Source organism: Pristiophorus japonicus, chromosome 17, assembly GCF_044704955.1.
Source record: "Pristiophorus japonicus isolate sPriJap1 chromosome 17, sPriJap1.hap1, whole genome shotgun sequence".
Classification (NCBI taxonomy): Eukaryota; Metazoa; Chordata; class Chondrichthyes; family Pristiophoridae; genus Pristiophorus; species Pristiophorus japonicus.
The window spans coordinates 57,278,039-57,303,217 of record NC_091993.1 but is presented as its reverse complement, the minus strand read 5'-3'; the positions used below and the strand labels follow the sequence as shown (position 1 = coordinate 57,303,217).

The 25,179-nt window shown below is 45.6% G+C and overlaps 1 protein-coding gene across 2 annotated transcripts in view; it reads right to left on the bottom strand.

Annotated features, from left to right (window-relative positions):
• Nucleotides 1-25,179, bottom strand: part of LOC139227753 (uro-adherence factor A-like) — a 64,977-nt gene that overhangs the window by 11,180 nt on the left and 28,618 nt on the right. For both annotated transcript variants that reach the window (XM_070858750.1, XM_070858749.1), the window contains exons 2-3: nucleotides 22,983-24,514; nucleotides 14,600-15,334 (exon numbers count right to left, since the gene is read on the bottom strand). In XM_070858750.1, the coding sequence (XP_070714851.1) occupies nucleotides 14,600-15,334; nucleotides 22,983-24,314 (2,067 nt within the window). In that variant the 5' untranslated portion in view covers nucleotides 24,315-24,514. The remainder of the gene's footprint in view (nucleotides 1-14,599; nucleotides 15,335-22,982; nucleotides 24,515-25,179) is intronic.

Genomic DNA, 25,179 nt, shown 5'->3' with positions numbered 1-25,179 from the left:
CCTCTCTCCTTCCCTCCCTCCCTCGGCCCCCCCACCCCCTCCTTCCCTCCCCCCTTCTCCCCCTCGCCCCCCCACCCCCTTGCCCCCCCCACCCCCTTCTCCCCCTCGCCCCCCCCTTCTCCCCCCCACCCCCCTCTGTCAGAAACACAGACACTGACAGACAGAGAGTGAGAGACGCACTCACAGACAGACAGATAGAGACACTGACAGAGACACACTGGGGGGACCGTCCCAGCACGCGTTGGAGGACTCCCAGAGCTGCAGTCAGTAAGTAGAAAATGTTTTATTTATTGATTTTTTAAAATTTTTTTATTTTTTATTAATTTTTTTTGATTGATTTATTGGTTGATATATTGACGTATTTACATTTATTATTGATGATGGCTCTTTATTTGTAAAACTTAAGTGTTTAATGTTTGTAAACTTCCCTTTAAACCCCCCTCCCCCCTCCCATAATTCCCTATGCCTAATTTGTAACCCACGCCTGATTTTCTAAAGTGTAGACAAGGTTTTTTCGAACGTACAAAAATCTTCACTTACTCTATTCTAAGTTAGTTTGGAGTAAGTTTTCACTGCCGAAACTTTGAAAACAGGCGTAAGTGGCCAGACACGCCCCCTTTTGAAAAAAAAAATTTTGTTCCAAAATGAAACTGTTAGAACTGGAGCAAACAAATGCCGAGAATTCAAATTTCTAAGATACTCCATTCTAAACCAGTTGCTCCAAAAAAACAGGAGCAACTCAGGCTGAAACTTGGCCCCATAGAGTCAGCCTCGAATCATTGAACAGATAGTCGAAAGGGACGTAACAATTTTTTCTTACAATATCAAGCTGACTACAAAACAGAAAAGGTGATGGGTAACTCCTCCGGCAGGCAAAGGTAGAAAGTGCTGTTCCACAGATATCTGTGCTGGGACCACTGTTGTTCACCATTTACATTAATGATTTGGACTCGGGAATTGGGAATACAATTTAAAAATTTGCGGATGACACCACATTAGGAGTGCAGTTAATACAAAGGAAGAATGTGACAACATATAGGAAGACATTAATAAACTTGCAGAATGGGCATGTAATTGGCAAATAATTTTCAATATAAACAAGTGGTAGGAAGAATAGGGCTCCCAGATACTGCTTGGGTAATGGGGTACAGGGTGGTAGGGGTACAGATACACCAATCACAAAGTACCAACGCAGATTAATAAGGCAATTAAAAAAAAAAGCAAACCAAGCATTTCTAGAGGGATAGAATTGAAAAGAAAACTTGTGTAGAACCTTGGTTAGACCACACTTGTGTCAACAGATCTGGTCTCCATATTACAAAAAAACATATAGAGGCACTGGATGTGGTGCAAAATAGATTCACAAGGATGATTCCAGAACAGAGAGAATATCAGGAAAGGTTGAACTATATAGTGCTCTTTTTTCTAGAAGGCGGCCAAGGGGTGAACTGATCAAGACCTTTAAGATAATGAAAGGGTAGACGTATAGCTGTTTCCAGTTATGGGGGGTCCAAAACTAGAGCTCATAAATATGAGAGAGTCACTGGTAAATCCAACAGGTAATTCAGGAGAAACTTCTTTACCCAGACAGTGGTGAGAATGTGGAACTCACTGCCACATGGAGTGGTTGAGGTGAATAGTATCGATGCCTTTAAGGGAAGGCTAGATAAGCACACAAAGGAGAATGGAATGGAAGGATATGGTGATGGGGTTGAATAAAGAGGGGTAGGAGGAGACTCAAGTGGAGCATAAACGTCAGTGTCCTCGATCAGGCCAACATCCCCAGCATCGAAGCACTGACCACACTCGATCAGCTCCGTTGGACGGGCCACATCGTTCACATGTCCAACACAAGACTCCCAAAGCAAGCGCTCTACTCGGAACTCCTACACGGTGGGCAAAGGAAATGTTTCAAGGACACCCTCAAAGCCTCCTTGATAAAATACAATATCCCTGTCATGTATAAACTGACCTAAGTTGTACACCGTGAGAACACTGACCACTAGGTGGGAGACACTCCTAACCTGGACCTTCAGGTATAAAAGGGGAAGCTCCACCCACCTTCATCTCTTGAGTGCTAAGGAATAAAGGACAGGTCACAGACTGACCTTCTCTCAAGCATGGGCCTCGTGTGCATTTATACTGTGTAGTAAGGACGTATCAATGGCGACAAGAAACTGGGATTTAAACCACGCGAGCATGGCCACTAGCAGAACAGACGAGAGGTACTGTGTTAAGGAATGGTTGGGGCAGAGATTCAACATTGTTAAAGCAGCACACAGTTCTCCAGGCAGACAAGGGCAGTCAGGCATGCCCCAACATGTAGTCGAACCCAGAGGGAGAGTTCGACAGAGACAATGGCAAGCTGAACAGCGAATCATGCCATTGCAAGGGACAATGCAGCCAGTAATGGGGCCATCAACACCTGTTAATGGTGCTCTCAAGGACAATAACAGGGGCAGTCAGGGACGATCGACTGGCAAAGGACCTTTTGTTTCAAACCGCAACTCATGCTGGAGGCGTGGAGGCGTGGAGGCATACATTCAGCCGGAGTTTGCAGAGATGAGCAAAATACCTGCAGAAATTGCAGAAATGGACACTGGGGGAAATCGCTGGAAGCTGAAGTTCAGCGAGTTCATGTGGAGCACGTATACAGTTCATACACCAGGATGCCACCGATAATGATGAAAGTGCTCCTCAATGGCATCCCAGTATCAATGGAGCTAGACACGGGGGCCAGCCAATCCCTGATGGGTATCAAACAGTTCGAAAAGTTGTGGGCATCCAAGGCCAGGAGGCCAAAAATTATCGCCGATTGACGCACAGCTACGGACTTACACAAAGCAGATCATTCCGGTGCTAAGCAGCGCCACGGTAGTCGTGACCCACAAAGATTCGGAGAACAGGTTGCCACTCTGGATTGTCCCAGGGGACGGTCTCGCACTACTGGGGAGGAGTTGGCTTGCTGTCATGAACTGGAAATGGGGCGATGTCAATGCAATTTCCTCTGTGGAGCGAGTATCATGCTCACAGGTCCTGGACAAATTTGACTCATTATTTCAACCCGGCATTGGCACTTTCATGAGGGCCAAGGTAGTGATTCACATAAACCCGGACGCCAGGCCAGTACACCACAAGGCCAGAGCGGTGCCGTACGTGATGCGGGAAAAGATAGAAGGCGAATTGGACCACCTGTTGAGGGAAGGCATCATCTCTCCAGTCGAATTCAGTGACTGGGCGAGCCCGATTGTGCCGGTGCTCAAGGCGGATGGGTCGGTCAGGATATGTGGCGATTACAAGGCCACCATCAATCGGGTGTCACTCCAAGACCAGTACCCGCTACCGAGAGCGGAGGACCTCTTTGCGACGCTACCCGGTGGCAAACTTTTTTCAAAATTGGACCTGACCTCAGCTTACATGACCCAGGAGCTGGCGAGTGAGTCGAAGAAGCTGACCACCATCACGACACACAAGGGGTTGTTTGAGTACAACGTTCGGGATTCGCTCGGCCGCCGCGATCTTCCAATGAAATATGGAAAGCCTCCTCAAGTCGATTCCAGGAACGGTGGTTTTTCAGGACGACATCCTCATTACGGGTTACGATACTGAAGAACACCTCCACAACCTGGAGGAGGTGCTACGCAGACTGGACCGGGTAGGGCTGCGACTGAAAAAGGCGAAGTGCATCTTCCTAGCTCCAGAGGTAGAATTCCTGGGGATGAGGGTAGCAGCAGACGGGATCAGCCCTACTGCATCCAAGACGGAAGCGATCCAGAGAGCACCTAGACCCCGTAACACGACGGAGCTGCGTTCATTCCTGGGGCTCCTGAACTATTTTGGTAACTTTCTTCCCAAATTGAGCACGCTGCTAGAGCCGCTACACGTGCTCCTACGCAAAGGTCGTGAATGGGTCTGGGGGGACAGCTAGGAAAGGGCTTAGAAACATAGAAAATAGGTGTAGGAGTAGGCCATTCGGCCCTTCGAGCCTGCACCGCCATTCAATAAGATCATGGCTGATCATGGCTTTTAATAGAGCACGCAATTTGTTATGTTCCAACAATCTGTTAACGCTATATGACCCATGTAAGAAACTTGTGTTAACGTGCGATGTGTCATCCTATGGTGTCGGGTGTGTGTTGCAGCATGTCAATGCCAAGGGTCAGTTACAGCCAGTAGCTTATGCCTCCAGGAGTCTGTCCCAGGCAGAAAGGGGCTACGGGATGGTAGAAAAGGAGGCGCTCGCATGTGTATATGCGGTAAAGAAAATGCACCAGTACCTGTTTGGCAGGAAATTTGAGCTGGAGACAGATCACAAACCCCTAACGTCTCTTTTGGCCGACAACAAGGCCATAAATGCAAACTCATCGGCCCGCATACAGAAGTGGGCACTCACGTTAGCTGCCTATGACGACACAATTCGGCACAGACCGGGTACCGAAAACTGCGCCGATGCACTCAGCAGGCTCCCACTAGCCACCACTGAGGGGGCTACCGAGCATGGTGCTGAGATGGTCATGGCTGTTGAAGCTTTCGGAAGCGAAGGCTCACCCGTGACAGCCCGTCAGATTAAAGTCTGGACAAATAGAGACCCGCTATTGTCTCTGGTCAAGAAATGTGTCCTGAAATGGGGACTGGGCAGCCACGTACAGGGCATGCCCTGAGAAATTTAAACCATTTCACAGGCGCAAGGATGAACTCTCGATTCAGGCCGATTGCCTACTGTGGGGAAACCGCGTAGTCATGCCCCAGATGGGCAGAGAGGTGTTCATCAGAGAACTCCACAATGGGCACCCGGGCATTGTCACGATGAAGGCAATAGCCAGGTCATACGTTTGGTGGCCAGGGATAGACGCAGATCTGGAACTTTGTGTTCGCAGGTGCAACACGTGTGCCCAGCTGGGCCATGCGCCCAGGGAAGCCCCCTTAGCCCCTGGCCATGGCCCACCAAGCCTTGGTCACGCATCCATGTGGACTACGCAGGTCCTTTCATGGGGAAAATGTTTTTGGTTGTAATAGACGTCTACTCCAAATGGATCGAGTGTGACATTTTAAATTCAAGCACATCCTCTGCCACGGTAGAAAGTCTACGGGCAATGTTCGCCGCCCACGGTCTACCGGACATCTTGGTCAGCGACAATGGCCCGTGCTTCAAAAGCACTGAATTCCAGGACTTCATGGCAGGCAATGGAATTAACCATGTTAGAACGGCACCGTTCAAGCCGGCCTCAAACAGCCAGGCAGAACGAGCAGTGCAGATAATCAAACAGGGGATGCTCAGATTCCAAGGGGGTTCCCTACAAACCCGCTTATCACGCCTCCTGTTGGCCTATAGATCCCGACCACACTCGCTCACAGGGGTTCCACCTGCAGAACTACTAATGAAAAGGACGCTCAAAACCCGATTATCCCTTATACACCCCACCATGAAAGAAATTATCGAGAGCAGGCGCCAGTCACAATATCACTACCATGACAGGAATGCGAGGGCGCGATGTATTGATGTAAATGATCCTGTTTTTGTCCTCAACTACGCTGCAGGGCCCAAATGGCTCGCAGGCACTGTGGTTGCTAAAGAGGGATATAGGATTCTGGTAGTTAAACTAACAATGGACAAATCTGCCGCAAACATGTGGATCAAACAAAAAGGAGGTTCAGCAACCCCATAGAAGCAGAGGAAGAACACGATATAGAGTTCACTCCTCCACAGGTGACCGAACACCGGAACCAAAAGGGAGGAGAGCCCGGTCACTGTGGGCAGTCCGGACAGGCCTGAGGCACTGCAAACAGCAGACACTCAGGCCAGCGCCCAACAACCGGAGCCCCAACTCAGGCGCTCTACAAGGGAGCGTAAACCACCAGAGAGACTCAACCTGTGATCCCAATAAGACTTTGGGGGGGAGGTGATGTCATGTATTTAACCAGCATTGTAACCCATGTATAAACTGACCTAAGTTGTACACCGTGAGAACACTGACCACTAGGTGGGAGACACTCCTAACCTGGACCTTCAGGTATAAAAGGGGAAGCTCCACCCACCTTCATCTCTTGAGTGCTAAGGAATAAAGGACAGGTCACAGACTGACCTTCTCTCAAGCATGGGCCTCGTGTGCATTTATACTGTGTAGTAAGGACGTATCAATCCCCACCAACACATGGGAGTCCCCGGCCAAAGATCGCCCTAAGTGGAGGAAGTGCATCCGGGAGGGCGCTGAGCACCTCGAGTCTCATCGCCGAGAGCATGCAGAAACCAAGCGCAGGCAGTGGAAGGAGCGTGCGGCAAACCAGACTCCCCAACCAGCCTTTCTTTCAGCCCTTTCCCACCTGTGACAGAGACTGTAATTTCTATATTGGACTGTTCAGTCACCTGAGAAACACCGGCTAGGACCAGTTGGGCCGAAGGTCTGTTTGTGTGCTATAGACTCGATGTAACACTATATAATGGAACGACCTATGTAGACTTGTCCTGCCAGAGGACATGGGAATTTTTTGCATGCCCCCGAGCAGGAATGCAGTACTTCCGGGCAGGCATGAACCAGGTACTTCCGAGCTGAAACCCAATAATCAGTCTCGGAACAGCAGCTGCTGTATAAGTGTACTCTGAAACAAACTAAAGCGCCTTTAATTGCCAATACACCTCATTCCAAGTAACTCACATCCATCATCTTGTAATTTACCAAAATTCCCTGGATTTTGGGGAGGTCCCAGCAGATTGGAAACTGCAAATGTAATACCCCTGTTTAAAAAAGGAGGCAGACAAAAAGCAGGAAACTATAGACCAGTTAGCCTAACATCTGTGGTTGGGAAAATGTTGGAGTCCATTATTAAAGTAGTAGCAGCAGGACATTTGGAAAAGCAAAATTCGGTCAGGCAGAGTCAGCATGGATTTATGAAGGGGAAGTCATGTTTGACAACTGTGCTGGAATTCTTTCAGGATGTAATGAACAGGTTGGATAAAGGGGAACCAGTGGATATGGTGTATTTGGACTTCCAGAAGGCATTTGACAAGGTGCCACATAAAAGGTTACTGCATAAGATAAAAGTTGGGGGTAATATATTCGCATGGATAGAGGATTGGCTAACTAACAGAGAACAAAGAGTCGGGATAAATGGTTCATTCTCTAATTGGCAACCAGTAACTAGTGGGGTGCCGCAGGGATCAGTGCTGGGACCCCAACTATTTACAATCTATATTAACGACTTGGAAGAAGGGACTGAGTGTAACATTGCCAAATTTGCTGACGATACAAAGATGGGAGGAAACGCAATGTGTGAGGAGGACACAAAAAATCGACAAAAGGACATAGACAGGCTAAGTGAGTGGGCAAAAATTTGGCAGATGGAGTACAATGTTGGAAAGTGTGAGGTCATGCACTTTGGCAGAAAAAAATCAAAGAGCAAATTATTATTTAAATGGAGAAAAATTGCAAAGTGCTGCAGTACAGTGGGACCTGGGGGTACTTGTGCATGAAACACAAAAGAAGCAGGGAAGTCTTGCTACAGCTATACAGGGTATTGGTGAGGCCACACCTGGAATACTGCATACAGTTTTGGGTTCCATATTTACGACAGGATATACTTGCTTTGGAGGCAGTTCAGAGAAGGTTCACTAGGTTGATTCCAGGGATGAGGGGGTTGACTTATGAGGAAAGGTTGTTGAGTAGGTTGGGCCTCTAGTCATTGGAATTCAGAAGAATGAGGTGTGATCTTATCGAAACGTATAAGATTATGAGGGGGCTTGACAAGGTGGATGCAGAGAGGATGTTTCCACTGATGGGGGAGACTAGAACTAGAGAGCATGATCTTAGAATAAGCGGCTGCCCATTTAAAACAGAGATGAGGAGAAATTTCTTCTTTCAGAGGGTTGTAAATCTGTGGAATTCGCTGCCTCAGAGAGCTGTGGAAGCTGGGACATTGAATAAATTTAAGACAGAAATAGACAGTTTCTTAAACGATAAGGGAATAAGGAGTTATGGGGAGCGGGCGGGGAAGTGGAACTGAGTCCATGATCAGATCAGCCACGATCCTATTAAATGGCGGAGCAGGCTCGAGGGGCTGTATGGCCTACTCCTGCTCCTATTTCTTATGTTCTGCGGTTTTAGATCTATACAGTCTTTGAAGGTTGGTCAAAAAACTATTTGTAGCTTTCTCTTGTTTTCATCCTGCTCACCACCTGGTCCTCAGACGAAAGTGTAAAGAAGGGACTTTAGAAGTGGGGCAACTCTCCTACTGATCTCTCCACCACCATTAATTGCTCCAATGCCCATTAAACAGCTCATCCAAAATAAAAGGGGCAAAACTTACATTCAGAGTAGCTAAATTTCAGTCTTGGGTTCAAACTTGGGTTCTCAATGCCATTCCAGCATTGATCCGAGAAGATTGTTCCTCCAGCCACTCAAAGTAACAACCTCAAGCAAATATTAAATATGCAAAAATGATATGACAATTTATGCAGAGACAAAAGATCAAAATAACCACAAAAAAGAAATCAAACCAAGATTGCATAAGTATATGGCTCACCTTTGGCGTAAATCAGGAATGGAGACAGCTACTTTACGTACCAGTATAGTAAACCCAAGCATGAAAGGTCATTGAGGACTCGACCTCATGACCTTCCCTCCCTCAACTATTTGGCCACAGGAGGATCAAGAGAAAAAAAAAACTCCTTGATAAAGCAAACCAGCTAATTGCTGAGGAAGAAACACATCTTGGCGAGAAGGATTGGGAAGAATAAAGAAAGCCAGCTAGCCTATTGACAAACCAGGATACATTGGTATGCATTTCTTTAGCTGGAGGGCAAACACTGAATATCGATATATGCTATGGAAGCACATTTTCCTTCATTAGCTCTACTCCTTTAGGAGACAGCAGAATGGAGCACAGATTTGCTCTTTTGACAGAGCAGTGGGTCCCACTCAAAAAAGCCCCTTCTTTTCACTTCTCTCCGACTCGATGAGCAAAGTCAGCTTTGGTGGAGGTAGCCACAAAGAGCATGCAACACTGGTATTATAACAAGAACAAAATAATAAGTCCCTGAACAAACATAAGGCTTCAGTAAATCTACCTTTATTTAAAAACCTTCTACCCCGTCAAGTGTTTCCATTGCAAATTCCCGTGTCCTCATTTATAATGAAAACTGCATACAACACTTCCATTGGCAAAAGGGTGTAATTACTGTGTGACAAGGTTACATAGGCAGTTCCTATTTTGTGGACATAGGAATTTACAATGGAAATACATAAAAATAATACACAACTTTACAATGGGGATTCAATTACATCTCTGCACCCTGGTCCAATTATCACCTGCCCTCTATCTTCAGCTGCAGTGCACATCTGGTCTTGACTTCAGTGCACATTGCCACAGAAGATCAACTCCATATATTGAAATATCCGTACAATATAGAACCACTAGCCACGACAACGGCGACCAAAGATGTAGTAAAAACTGAACGAGTACACATTACTAAAGGATGAGGTGGCGGACGTAGTCCCCTGCTCCCTCCGGTGATGGTTCAGTGAGTAGAGTCACCACAACATGATCTACTGAGAAACACAGACTCGCACGGTCTCAAATTCTAGCAGTATGGAGTTAATAGATATTAGCTAGGCCCGTCCTTCCGGCGCCCTGCTGCTGTCCAGTAACCGATACTGAACGTGCACGAGGGGCCAGGACAGGACAGCACTCGGCTATGATGCCCCGACAGGTGATTGCATGTCAGCGCTCATGAATCAGGGTCACCTAGAAAGGACATCACTTGTTTTCAGTATCAGAGGACGACTGATACCACAAAATTGGACTCCTGCTGGGGTCATTACCTCAATAGAATGTGATCAGAAAACAACTCAGGTGGCCAAGATAGACACAGGTGAACTTTGACATACTGTTGGAATTTTCCCCTCATGATTTTCACTATGTTCTGATCCCCTTATATTTTACCCGCATTGTGACTCCATATTGACACTTTTTCCTGGGGACCAAGGGGATTACAAACCCAACTGTCCATTTATACAGAGCGTACTACATTAACATGGTTGTGGGTTTCCAAGCTTCACAGGGAAGCAGTGGGTCGTCACGTGGGAATAGTTTGCTTAACCAATCATATCTGCAGCTGGGAAATCTAGAGGGGAAAGTTCTGCTTGTTTATTCAGATTCCAAAATTAGAAGCAAAAAACCCAAACAAGTTGTCAACATTTAACTGGCTGACACTTTCACACTATGCAAACACACGAGTATTAAAAAATCCAGCACCGGCATGTCCAGTGTTACCCCAAGAATGGTCTTTAATATTGTAACCATAGAGGGACATGTAGTCTCCTTCAGCTCTACCCTCGGAGACTGAACTCATGCTTCATTCATCATATAGAGGGACAGATACTGTTTCTTGCAGCCGCGAACGGGACTTCCGAAGATTGTGTTGCCTGCCCGGTGCCAGGGTTAAAGACAACTCCTTACGGCTGGAGAAGAACTTGGAGTGGGAAGGGGAGGACCCAGTTGTCCATGTAAGAACCAACGACATAGGTAGAACTAGGAATGAGGTTCTGCTGAGAGAGTTTAAGGAGCTGGGGTCCAAATTAAAAAGCAGAACCTGAAATCTAAGAATTTCTGGATTGTTACCTGAGCCACGCGCCAATTGGCATAGGGATAAGCAGATTAGAAGGTTAAATGCATGGCTGAAAGAGTGGTGTGGGAGGCGGGGGATTTGCTTCATGGGGCACTGGCACCAGGACTGGGGAAAGAAAGAGCTGGTGGGTTGGGACAGGCCCCACTTGAACCTTGCTGGACCTAGTGTCCTGGCAAATCAAATAACTAGGGCAGTAGACAGGGCTTTAAACTAATGAGTATTCAGGAAAGAGTAAATTCAAAAGCACCAAGAGAAATGTCAAGGCTCTAGAGCAGAGCTTTGGGTAAAATAAGCAGAGTGGGTCAGGAAGGGACAGAGAGAGTAACAAAGGGAACAGGGCATCAGTGACTAAGGTCAGGGAAAAACAGAAAAAAGTCAAAACTAAAAGGCACTATATCTGAATGCGCGAAGCAGTCGCAACAAAATAGATGAATTAATAGCGCAGATAGAAATTAATAGGTTTGATCTAATAGCCATTACGGAGATGAGGTTGCAAAGTGATCAAATATGGGAATTAAATATTCCAGGATACTTAAACAGATAGGCAAAATGGGAAAGGAGAAGGAGTAGCCCTGATAACAAAGGATGGGATAAAAACAGTAGAGAGAAAGGATCTTAGCTCAGAAAATCAAGAGATAGAATCAGTTTGGGTGGAGCTAAGAAACAGCAAGGGGCAGGAAACATTGGTGGGAGTTGTTTATAGGCCCCCAAACAGTAGTGGCAATGTAGGGCCCAGTATAAATCAGGGAATTAGAGGCACATGTAACAAGGGCAATACAGTAATCATGGGGGTCGTTAATCTACAGACTGGGCAAACCAAACTTGCAGGAATAGTGTAGAGGATGAATTCATGGAATGTATACAAGATAATTTTCTAGATCAGTATGTTGCGGAAACAGGCTATTTTAGATGTAGTATTGTGCAATGAGAAAGGGTTCATTAATAGTAAAGACATCTTTAGGGAAGAGTGACTATAATATGATAGAATTTTATATTGAGTTTGAAAGTGATTTAGTTAAATCCAAAAATAGGGTCTTAAATCTAATCAAAGCAAACTACGTAGGTATGAGGGGCGAGTTGGCCAAGGTAGTTTGGGAAACTACATTAAAAGGTATGACGGTAGACAGCCGATGGCTAGAATTTAAAGAATAAATACATAATTTACAACAAATATACATTCCTTTAAGGCACAAAAAACCCACAGGAAAAGTGATCCAACCATGGCTAACAAGAGGCGTTAAAGATAGCATTAGATCAAAGGAAGAGGCTTATAATGTTGCCAAAAAGTAGTAAGTCTGAGGATTGGGAGGATTTTAGAATTCAGCAAAGGAGAACCACAAAATTGATAAGCAAAGAGAAAAAAGAATATGAGAGTAAACTAGCAAGAGACATAAAACAGATTGTAAACATTTCTGTAGGTATGTAAATAGTAAGAGATTTATCATAAACGTGGGCCCATTAGAGGCAGAGACAGGAGAAATTAAAGTGCACAATAAGGAAATGCAGACATTAAACAAATACTTTGTATTTGTCTTCACAGTAGAAGACACAAAACACAATCCAGAAATAATGGGGAACCTAAGGTTTCGAGAGAATAAGGAATTTAAAAGAAATCAGTATATGTAAAGACATAGTACAGGAGAAATTAATGGGCAAAGAGAAAAGAGAATATGAGTGGTGACAAATCCCCTAGACCTGACAAAGAGATAGTGAATACACTGGTTTTAATCTTCCAGAATTCCCTAGATTCTACCAGTCGCCAAGGATTGGAAGGTAGCAAACATAAGCCTGCTATATAAGAAAGGAAGAGGAGAAAAAACGGGTAACTATAAGCCAGTTAGCCTGACATCAGTGGCAGGGAAAATGCTAGAATCTATTATTAGGGACGTGGTAACAGGGCACTTAGAAAATCTTAATATGATTAGGCAGCGTCAACATGGTTTTATGAAAGGGAAATTATGTTTGATTAGTTTACTAAGAGTTTTTTAAGGATGTAACTAGTAGGGTGGATATGGGGGAACCAGTGGATGCAGTGTATTTGGATTTTCAAAAAGTATTCGATAAGGTGTCACACAAGAGGTTATTACACAAAATTAGGACTCATGGGATTGAGGGTAATATATTAGCATGGATTAAGGATTGGTTAATGAACAGAAAACAGAGAGTTGGAATAAATGGGATTTTTTCGGGTTGGCAGACTGTAGCGAGTGGGATACCGCAAGGATCAGTGCTGGGGCCCCAGCTATTTACAACCTATATTAATGACTTAGAAGAAGGGACTGAGTGTAACGTATCCAAGTTTGCTGATGATACAAAGTTAGGTGGGAAAGTAAGCTGTGAGGAGGCTGCAACGAGATACAGACAGGTTGACTGAGTGGGAAAGAACGTGGCAAATGAAATACAATACAGGTGCAACGCCTAAAATCCGGAACCCTCGGGACCGAGGGCGTTCCGGATTCCGGGCTTTTACGGACTTTCTGACCTCACGAATCCGGAAACACTCGAGCCCAGGTTCGGGTATTTCCGGGTTTCTTGGGGGGGGGGGGGGGGGGTCCCCACCGAGGAGCTGTTCGGGCCATCCGGCCCGTCGAGGAGGAGGTCGTCGGGTGGGGGAGGTCGTCAGGCAGGGCCGGGGCCCCGTCGAGGAGGAGGCCGTCAGGTGGGGCTCCGTCAAGAAGGTCCCGAGGTAAGGGCAGCGGCGACGAGGCCCGGGGTTGGCAGGGTCCGGATTCCGGAACATTTTACGGATCCCGGAGTCCGGATTTCAGAACCTCGACGCTGCACCTATATGGGGAAGTGTGAAGTTATCCACTTCGGTAGGAAAAATAAAAAAGCAGATTATTTGTTGAATGGTGAGGGACTGGGAGCTGTTTGCATTCAGAGGGACCTGGGTGTCCTTGTACATGATTCACAGAAAGTTAATGTGCAGGTACAGCAAGCAATTAGGAAAGTAAATGATATGTTAGCTTTTGTTACAAAGAGATTAAGAGTATAAGAGTAAATAAATCGTACTACAATTATACAGGACATTGGTGAGGCCACACCTGGAGTATTGTGTACAGTTTGGTCTCCTTGCCTAAGGAAGGATATATTTGCCATTGAGCGGGTGCAACGAAGGTTCACCAGACTGATTCCTGGGATGGGGTTATTGCCCTATGAGGAGAGATTGAGTAGACTAGGCCGATATTCTCTAGAATTTAGAAGATTGAGAGGTGATCTCATTGAAGAATACAAAATTCTTACAGGGCTTGACAGGGTAGATGCAGTAAGGATGTTTCCCCGGGCTGGGGAGTCTAGAACCAGGGTCACAGTCTCAGAATAAGGGGTCGGCCATTTAGATGAGATGAGAAAAAATTTCTTCGCTCAAAAGGTTGTGAATCTTTGGAATTCTCTACCCCAGAGAGTCGTTGATATGTTTTTTGGCAGCTAAGGGATATGGGGATAATGCGCGAAGGTGGAGTTGAGGTAAAAGATCGCCCATGATCCTATTGGCTTGAAGGGCTAACTGGCCAACTCCATTTCCGATTTCTTATCATAGTGGGGGTTATATAAAATTGAGCCTTTCAGGGGTCAGTCAGTGGTATCCAGACAGCATACAGCCCAGCACCCCTTTCCAGTTAGATGTGCCTATGGAATACTGCTGTATCCTTGTTACAGACAAACAGCATTGATCTTCTGAATATCAATCTCCCCTCCCCCTTTCAGAGCTAGACTGGAATCAAACAAATAAAAGTCCCGATAAGCACTAATTCCAACACTATGCATTCCCCTTCCTTTCCATTCTGAATGACGACCCCATTCATAGGCTTGGAAATGATACTACACAACCACGAGTAGGCATTAAGCTCACAAATTCATGCAGAGTGCAACATAGTTTGATTTGCGTTCCCAATTTCTAACTTCAGTTTCATCTAGATCAGCTTTTCCTGCAGCACTGAATGTTAAACAGATCACCACGCTCTCAGTAAAATTAAATACCTCTTTTCTCTTCCTTCTGTATTTACTATGGTATCCTTCTTCAGATTCAGACAGACAGTCCACCAAATGTGTTGAACTAGAGTTCACAGGGGGTTCTGAATATTCTCCCAATTCTGTTGGGCTAGGTACTCTGTAAGCAGCTACATCTTCTTCCGATGCTATTGAGACACGTTTTTTGGAATAATCGTGACAGTCTTCCAATGCTAATGGGCTGGGTTCCCTTGGAATAGCTGGGCACCCCTCCAATTCTGCTGGGCTAAGCACTCGAGAGATAGCTGCACATTCTTCCTTTACTACTGGCCCAAGTTCTTTGGAAAGTTTTGGACATTCTTTGGCTGCTACCGGGCCAGGCACCGTCAAGACACCTGGACATTCTTCCAAATCTGCTAGCCCAGCCTCCTTGAAAAGCTCCGGACACTCTTCCAATTCTGTTGGGTCCTGCTCCCTGATGAGCTCTGGGTATTCCTCCAGTTCTACCGGCCCAGGCTCTCGACAGAGTTCTGGACATTCTTCTAAATCCACCAGATCAGGCTTCTTAGAGGATTGTGGAATATATTTTACGGGTCTTTCCAACCGAAATCCTGCAGTATCAGCAATGCCAGTCAAGGAGATTCTGTAAAGGTGAACTCGGGTCTCAGCATAGATTCCTGCTTTTAACAGCAAGTCTCTATCCTCAGAAAATGGAGGGCCTCTTGCACAGCTTCCTGGAAGGGTATTGGGCAACTGTTTCACAGCCTGTGAAAATACGAGATGCAAGGATTTCAGTAAAAGTATTGCACTACAAAACAACACACAATGTGCATCAGTCCCAAACAATTTAATAAAAAACACATGGAGTCACATCAGCAAACTATGTGTGTGTTATATTTCCCTCCATTCACAACTTTTAGCAAAAAGATTGTCTGGAGTGCAATGGAAAAATGCTCAACTCTCTGGTCATCTACTGCTTTAATTAACAAGTAGAGAGGGAAAAAATTACCATAAATTACTGCACTTCTGAGGTGAATAAAGATTTTGTGGGCAGAGAGCGATTCTGAGACGTAACCAAAACTATTTTCAGGCCATAATTCAGCAGTGTGTGATGCTGAAATGTTTGAAATATCTAGATAAGGATTACCTTATGACATATAGCATGGTGAAAGAAATAAGGCAGGAACAACATTTATCTCAACAAAGGACATTGAGGTACGTCAACCTCCCAAACTCTAGTAACAGGACTTTCTGGGGAGGCAAAACATTTCAGGAAAAGCTCTGGGAAATTCCACCACAATTCTGTAAAATAATCAAGCAAGCCCCAGAGATCATAGCCTGCCTGCGATTATCACTGAATGATCTAATTTTCTATTTATTTATTCATTCATGGCATGTGGGCATCGCTGGCAATGCTCACATCCCTAATTGCCCTCGAGCTGGTGGTGAGCTACCTTTTTGAACCGCTGCAGTCCGTGTGGTCAAGGTACTCCCACAGCGCTGAATTTGTTGCAACTGTTTGATACAACTGAGTGTCTCGCTGGGCCATTTCAGAGGGCATATAAACGTCAACCACATTGCTGTGTGTCTGGAGTCACATATAGGCCAGGCCGGGTAAGGGCGGCAGATTTCCTTCCCTCAAGGACATTAGTGAACCAGTTGGGGTTTTCCAATAATTCAGTAGTTTCATGGTCACCATTACTGATACTAGCTTTTTAATTCCAAATTTTATTTTAATTTAATTAACTGAATTTAAATTCCTCCAGCTCTTACGTCTCTGGATTACTGGTCCAATAACATAACCACTATGCTACCATATCCTTATCTAACCCACCATTTTAATTTTTCAAAATGTCCTTCTCACTCAGGAACTCCTGCCATTCTGTTTAGAGAGTGCACTATAGGGTTTGAAAGAACCAGCACAGACAATTCAATGAATCACAGGACCTGTAGTGGAAACAGCAATGTGTTGAATATTATAGATTACCCATTATGCTGGATTGTCCACACAGTGACTCAATGAGTGGGAAATCTAACCCAGTTGTTGTAAGCTTTTTTTTTTTAAATGGTGAGGAGGAAAGAGGAAAAAATATCTTAAATATCAGATACAGTCAAGTTGAAAGGAATTTTATCCTACCGATAAAATAACTAATTAAAATGTAAAGACAAAACTAACACCTTCCGAAGACAAATCTAATATTTTTCGTATTTTCTTAAGTCCTTTGTGAAACCAGTTTAACTGGAAAGCACCATTCTATAAGCAGAATGCTGCTTAGCCCCAGTCTTGAACGAACATGTCTCCAACTCATAGAAAATCCACATTGATGACAAGCTTTGCGATCAAAGATGACAAGAAAATGGCATCAACTTATGTTTGTGCAGCTCTCATTCTATACAAAGGCAAGTCAGGCCACGTTACAAGGCAGTGAGTGACGAGTGAAGAACCCTATTTTTCATGGGGTGGGGGAAAGAGTTATGGGGAAATGGAGGGAGGAACAGAGTCTGGCTCAGAAGCCAAATGCATGGTCAGAGAAATGTCTGAAGAAAGCAGAGAGGGAGGTGAGAAGGGAGCGTGTTACTCAGGGTACATGCAAGGTAGCAAATATTGGCCACCAACAGGGGAGCGGAATGAAGAAATAGGCTGGTGTTGGAGCGCCAGAGGATCAAGGGGTGTGTGCAGCAACAGAGGGCTGGAGGAGTGTCGGCGGGAACATTAAAGTACAGAGAGATTAAGTGAGTGGGCAAACCTGTGGCAGGTTGAGGTCAACATAGTGTGAGGTATTCTATTTTGGTCCAAAAAAAGATAGATCAGAGTATTTATTTATTTTTTAAATTGTGAAATGCTAGGAACAGCGGAGGACCAGGGATCCATATACACAGATTACTAAAATGTAGGGGTCAGGTACAAAAAAAATAATCAAGACCATTGGAATGTTAGCCTTCATATCTAAAGGGCTAGAATATAAAGAGGAGGAAGGTTTGCTACAGCTATACAAAGCCCTGGTTAGACCACATGTGGAGTACTGTGTATAGTTCTGGGCACCGCACCAGAGAAAGACATATTGACCTTGGAAGGAGCGCAATGCAGATTCAGCAGAATGTTACCAAGGCCAAGGGTTCATTTAGGAGGACAGATTCAAAAGCCAGACTTATATTCCCCGGAATATAGAAAGATAGAGGTGATTTGATTGAAGATTTTAGGATTTGGAAAGGAATTGATAGGGCAGAGAGAAACTTTTCCCGCAGGTTGGGGGGTGCAGGAACAACCTTAAAATATGAGCCAGGACATTCAGGAGAGAAGTTAGGAAACACTTCTTCACACAAAGGGTGTTAGAAGTGTGGAACTCTCACCCATGAAAACCAGCAGATGCGAGCTCAATTAATAATTTAAAATCCGATAGATTTTTGCCAGTCAAGGGTATTAAGAGATACAGAGCTAAGGCAGGTATTAAGGTAGGATACAGATCGGTCATGAGCTCACTGAATGGCACAGCAGGCTCGAGGGGCTGAATGGCCTACTCCTGTTCCTATGTAGTGCAAAGATATTAGCGGCATTCAACATGCAATTAGATGCGAAGGTGGATAGTTAGAGTATTAGAGGGATCGGCATTCATGAGCCAACAGCCGCCTCGCATCCTCGATTTTTTTCCCCAATATTCTTTAAATGCATTAATACGCCAAGTTATAATGTAAATGTAGCCTGAATCCAGAGTCAAGGTTGCATCTGATACGGCACTAAAACTCTCTGGGGAAAGGGGCCTCACTTCACTTGATGCCTTAACACCTGATTTACACCGCTAAAGGAAAATCTCAGAGCAATGCCAAAAGGGCTTTGTGCCAATGCTAAACTTGAGTTAAGAATTTTTGGCGTGGCGGGGTGGGGGCGGGGAAGAGTGCTATTTGGTACTGAAGTGGAAAGCATCTGGTACTGAAGAAAGAAACATCCCAAGGGGCTAATTAAGGGGCTATAGGGAGGGAGGAACTTAATACAATCACCATCACTAATGAAGTAGTACTAGGTAAAATAATGGGAGTAAAGGTGGACAAGTCCCCTGGACCTGATGTCTTACATGCTAGGGTCTTAAAAGAAATGACTGCAGAGATGGTGGATTCATTTTCTGAGGCAGTCCCAGCAGATTGGAAAACCGCAAATGTATCGCCCCTATTTAAAAAAGGAGGCAGACAAAAAGCAGCAAACTATAGACCAGTTAGCCTAACATCTGTCGTTGAGAAAATGCTGGAGTCCATTATTAAGGAAGCAGTAGCGAGACATTTGGAAAAGCATGATTCAATCAAGCAGAGTCAGCATGGTTTTATGAAAGGGAAATCACGTTTGACAAATTTGCTGGAGTTCTTTGAGAATGTAACGAGCAGGGTGGATAAGCGGGAACCAGTGGATGTGGTGTATTTGGATTTCCAGAAGGCATTCGAAAAGGGGCCACATAAGAGGTTACTGCACAAGATAAAAGCTCACGGGGTTGGGGGTAATATATTAGCATGGATAGAGGATTGGCTAACTAACAGAGGCGGGATAAAAGGGTCATTTTCCGGTTGGCAAACAGTGACTAGTGGGGTGCTTCAGGGATCGGTGTTGGGGCCTCAACTATTTACAATTTATATCAATGACTTGGATGAACGGATCGAGTGTAATGTCGCCAAGTTTGCTGATGATACAAAGATGGGTGGGAAAGCAAATTGTGAGGACACAAAAATTCTACAAAGGGATATAGACAGGCTAAGTGAATGGGCAAAAATTTGGCAGATGGAGTATAATGTGGGAAAATGTGAGGTTATCCACTTTGGCAGAAATAATAGAAAAGCAAAATTATAATTTAAATCGAGAAAAATTGCAAAGTGCTGCAGTACAGAGGGACCTGGGGCGGGGGGTATTATGCAGGTATAGCAAGTAATCAGGAAGGCAAATGGAATGTTGGTCTTTATTGCAAGGGGGATAGAGTATAAAAGCAGAGAGGTCCTGCTACAACTGTACAGGGTATTGGTGAGGCCACACCTGGAGTACTGCGTACAGTTTTGGTCTCCGTATTTAAGGAAGGATATCCTTGCATTAGAGGCTTTTCAGAGAAGGTTCACTAGGTTGATTCTGGAGATGAGGGGGTTGACCTATGAGGAAAGGTTGAGTAGGCTGGGTCTATACTCATTGGAGTTCAGAAGAATGAGAGATGATCTTATTGAAACATATAAGATAATGAGGGGGCTCGACAAGGTGGATGCAGAGAGGATATTTCCACTCATAGGGGAAACTAAAACTAGATGACATAGTCTCAGAATAAGGGGCCGTCCATTTAAAACTGAGATGAGGAGGAATTTCTTCTCTCAGAGGGTTGTAAATCTTTGGAATTCTCTGCCCCAGAGAGCTGTGGAGGCTGGGTCATTGAACATATTTAACGCGGCGATTAGACAGATTTTTGAGCGATAAGGGAGAAAAGGGTTATGGGGAGCGGACAGGGAAGTGGAGCTGAGTCCATAATCAGATCAGCCATGATCTTATTGAATGGCGGAGCAGGCTCTATTTCTTATGTTCTTAGAGCAGACTTCTTGGATGCACTTCATCAGTGAAGGTGATGTGGAATCAGCAGCGAGTTGATGTAAATGAACCAAGAGCCTTCACGTCACGTCAGCACCGGGCTTGGCCCTTCTAACATTGCATCAGCCGATGTACCGCACTGTCGTGATCAATCTGCAAGCCTTCCGACAGATAGGGAAAGCTCTTTGAAAACACTGCCTTCAAATCCAGATTATTTCAAACTCAGACTGAAGCTTCCAGCAGACGGCACTCCCAAGTCTATTAATGTGAAACCTGGCTTCTGCCCATGCAAAAGAACATTTTTTTTTTAAATCATACTGCCCTCGTGAGTCATACTACTCACATGTGATGTGTAAGTAAAGCAGGAAAGCACTAGTTTAGTTTAGCGTTATGCCAATCACTATTTCAGCACCTAGTGCTAAAACACACAAGGAAATCATAAGTCTTATTACGTGTCAGAAAGCACCCAATTCTCATTTAACAGAGCTCTAGTTACCTTGTGCTACCAGTCAACCCACCCCAGAAAGTGAATTCCTAATCTGTTTTATACTTCCACCCCCTCTCCATCTCCATCTCTCCTGCAGAAAATAAGACATTTTAAGCACGCATTAAAGGAATTGGAGAACTCAGTCCTTAATTCAACCAGTCCCACCGCCCTGGGTAAGCTGGAGTGACTCACCATTTTGAGCAGTTAAGCCTTTACCAGGAGCCAACCAGATGGATAGCAGATGGCCAAACGCAGACCAATACAGGTGTGAAATTGTAGGTTCTGGTGAGAGGGCAGCAGTCTGCACCACATAAAAAAGATACACTTCACGATTTAGCTCGCTACTCTCCTTGTGAATTAGGTTAAAGCGCATTGTCCCATGGAGAAGAATGGTTGCATGTCCAAGGTTCTTACTACATACACTATTAAATAGACAGCAACAAGGGATTGTACAACAAGTGCACTGCCCAATAAGGAAGTGGGCTCCCATTATAACAAAAGGTTCACAATTATGATCATTAGCTGGATGGTTGCTTGGAACCCATTGTGTAAGTAAATTGTGATGACAAAGTAAATGTGGGTCCCTTACAGGCGGAGACAGGAGAAATTATAATGGGAAAAAAGGAAATGGCAGAGAAATTAAACAAATACTTTTTGTCCGTCTTCACGGAAGACGACGCAAAAAACCTTCTGGATATAGTGGAAAACCAAGAGTCTAGCGAGAATGAGGAACTGAAAGAAATTAGTATTAGTAAAAAAAAATAGTACTGGAGAAATTAATGGGACTGAAAGCCGATAAATCCCCTGGACCTGATGGCCTGCATCCTAGGGTTTTGAAAGAGGTGTCTATAGAGATAGTGGATGCATTGGTTGTCATCTTCCAAAATTCCATAGATTCTAGAATGGTTCCTGCAGATTGGAAGGTAGCTAATGTAACCTCGCTATTTAAGAAAGGAGGGAGAGAGAAAATGGGGAACCACAGACCAGTTAGTTGGACATCAGCAGCAGGGAAATGCTAGAATCTAATATTAAGGACGTGGTAACAGGGCACTTAGAAAATAATAATAGGATTGGGCAGAGTCAACAGATTTATGAAAGGGAAATCATGTTTGACAAATCTGTTGAGCTTTTTGAGGTTATAACCAGCAGAATAGATAAGGGGGAACCAGTGGATGCAGTGTATTTGGATTTTCAGAAGGCATTCGATAAGGTGCCACACAAGAGGTTATTAAACAAAATTAGGGTTCATGAATAATATATTAGCATGGATTGAGGATTGGTTAACAGAAAACAGAGAGTAGGAATAAACGGGTCATTTTCGGGTTGGCAGACTGTAACTAGTGGGGTGCCACAAGGATCTGTGCTTGGGCCTCAGCTATTCACAATCTATATCAATGATTTGGATAAGGGAACCAAATGTAATATATCCTAGTTTACTGATGATACAAAGCTAGGTGGGAATGTAAGTTGTGAGGAGGATGCAAAAAGACTTCAAAGGGATATAGACAGGCTAAGTGAGTGGGCAAAGGCATGGCAAATGGAATATAATGTGGAGAAATTTGAAGTTATCCACTTTGGTAGGAAAAATAGAAAAGCAGAGTATTTTTTAAACAGTGAGAGATTGGGAAATGTTGGTGTTCAGAGGGACCTGGGTGTCCTTGTACACGGATCACTGAAAGTTAACATGCAGGTACAACAAGCAATTAAGAATTGGTCTTTATTACAAGAGGACTTGAGTATAAGAGTAAAGGTATCTTACTACAGTTATATAGGGCCCTGGTGAGACCACACCTGGAGTACTGTGGACAGTTTTGGTCTCCTTACCTAAGGAAGGATATATTTGCCATAGAGAGAGTGCAACAATGGCTCACCAGACTGAATCTTGGGATGGGGTTATTGCCCTATGAGGAGAGATTGAGTCGACTAGGCCGATATTTTCTAGAGTTTAGAAGTATGAGAGATGATCTCATTAAAACATACAAAATTCATACAGGGCTTGACAGGGTAGATGCAGGGAGGATGTTTCCCCCGGGCTGGGGAGTCTAGAACCAGGGGTCAGTCTCAGAATAAGGGATCAGCCATTTAGGACTGAGATGAGGAGAAATTTCTTCACTCATAGGGTGGTGAATCATTGGAATTCTCTGCCCCAGAGGGCTGTGGAGGCTCAGTTGTTGAGTATATTCAAGACAGAGATCGCTAAGTTTTTGAACATTAAGGAAATCAAGGGATACGGAGATAGTGCAGGAATGTGGAGTTGAGGTAGAAGATCAGCCATAATCTTATTGAATGGCAGTGCAAGCTCGAAGGGCCAAATGGCCTACTCCTCCTCCTAATTCTTACGTTCTTATGCATGTTAGATACTAGTTTTCAAAGCTTTTCACCTGTTGTGCCAGATCCAAACCATTCTCAACTGGATGCAGACTCATGTCATGGGCACCTATACCCATCCCACTAGGGTCATTTAAACAGTCGTCTTTCTTTACGTCACATTCCTCTCCTTTCTTGTCAAATTCATTGCTCATTTTGGGTGAACCGGCATCCTGTCTTGTGGTTGAAGTGCTGAGCAAGGTTTCACTGGTCTCAATCCCTCCTGGCTCACCGAGGGACTGGCTCGGCTCAACCTGTCCTGGCTTGCCGAGGTTCTGGTTTAGCTCAACCCCTCCTGGCTTGCCGAGGCCTTGGCTCGGCTCAACCTGTCCTGGCTCACCGAGGGACCGGCTCGGCTCAACCCCCCCTGGCTTGCTGATGTTCTGGCTCGGCTCAACCCCTCCTGGCTCACCGAGGGACCGGCTCGGCTCGACCCCTCCTGGCTCGCTGAGGGACCAGTTCAGCTCAACAGGTCCTGGCTCACCAAGGGACTGGCTTTGCTCAACAGATTCTGGCTCATCAAGAACAATCGTCTCATGTGATCCTGATGCCCTTAGAGGAGGCTTCCCTTTGTCTGCACCGGTGGGAATTTCAATGCCTTTCTGGGCTAAGAAGTACAGTTGCCCATTGTAGAGGAGCAGCGCATTTTCTTTGAACGAACTCCCAGCCTTGGTATCCAATGGGCTGCTGGAGTAAGCCTTCATCAAACTGTCCATGTTGGCCCCCTTTGCCTGCTGCTTCACGAACGTCTTCAGCACCTGAGAGGCCAGGTTGTTGCAAAATTTTACGGAAACTGGCGTTGGGGCAATGGTAGCTTCTTTTCCCGCCCCGTTCATTTTGGTGTCTTGCCTCCGTGAGGAAGGCTCCTTGCTCAGCACTTTGGCTGCTGGCGAGGTGCTGGGTGTCTCCTGAACCGGATCAGTCCCACCCTTAGCCCCACGGCTCAGCGACAGTGGTTTGGGTACCAAAGGCAGGAGGCGCTTGGCCTCAATCACCTTTACCGGATTCACCGGGCAGATGTAAATGGCTGTTGTGGGTTTGGTACAATCGCCACCCTTGGGCAGGTTGCGGGTTCCTCCGAAGATCTTCTGCTGGACGGCTACAGGCAGGGAGAAGGCGGAGACGCAGCGAACCTCGGCGTTGACGGGGATCTGGATGTAGGTCCCGGGGCTGGACACGCTCTGCGCCATCCCCGACCGAGCGGCCGGGGAAGGGCTGGCGGCCGAACCACTTGCAGGAGAGGCGATGGAGGAGTGCACTTGCTCACCGCCGCCGACCCGGCCACCACCAAATGGCATGGGGGTAAGAGCCGTCTGGGGCTCAGGACCCAGCTGCTTTTGATTCATCGCTCCTCTGGATCCAGCCTCCCGAGAGGCTCTCGAGTGGGTGCTGACTGTTGGCTGGGCACTTTGCACAAAATAGAAACTGGAATAGGTGCCCCTCCGCTCGATACGGTCCCGAACGTTGGCTGGACACCTCTTGATGTTGAGCGATGCAAGGAGCAACAGTCCTCCAAACTTTGGGGGCTGGGCAATGGCTCCAAGTCCTGAAAGCACAAAAAGATTAATTATACCTCAAATAAATCAAATAAATATTACTGAGGGCTGTTGAATTCACAATTAAATAAAGCCACGATAATCCAGGTTAGAGCAAGGTCAACATAAAAACTTCTCGCAAATAATCCTAAGGGAAAAATTGCCATCCCTCCCCATCCAAATATATGCTCTGCCCACAATGGGACTTCTTTGATGCTGGCCCAGCAGCGCCCTGGGCTGATGGGAGGTTGATGCAGACTACAACCAGATGCAGTTCTCACTTGGGTCTCAATCTAGCTTCGGCAACCCACATCCCTCGCCACACTGAGCTACTGCAAGGCTCACTCTGGATCCAAGTCACCTAACACAGGACAGGCTGAACCTGGCACTGCCCTTCCAAATGTTGGCAGAAAGAAGTTTCCACCGAGTTGGCACAGCAGAGTCCAAGCGAGGGCATGCAAATTATCCACAGCGAGAGAGCCCAGGGTCAGAGGATCAGCCGCGGTGTCCGCCCAGGTCGCTGTGCGCCATTGCGGGCAAGCGGAGAGTGGGCGAGATCCATGGGTTTGCGCTCACTCGTTTCCAACCTGCTCGGTGATGACCAGGTACCCACGCGCCCAGTACACCGTCCCAGGTTTGGGGAGCTGGCGACATAAGATTTTCTCCACTCTCTGGC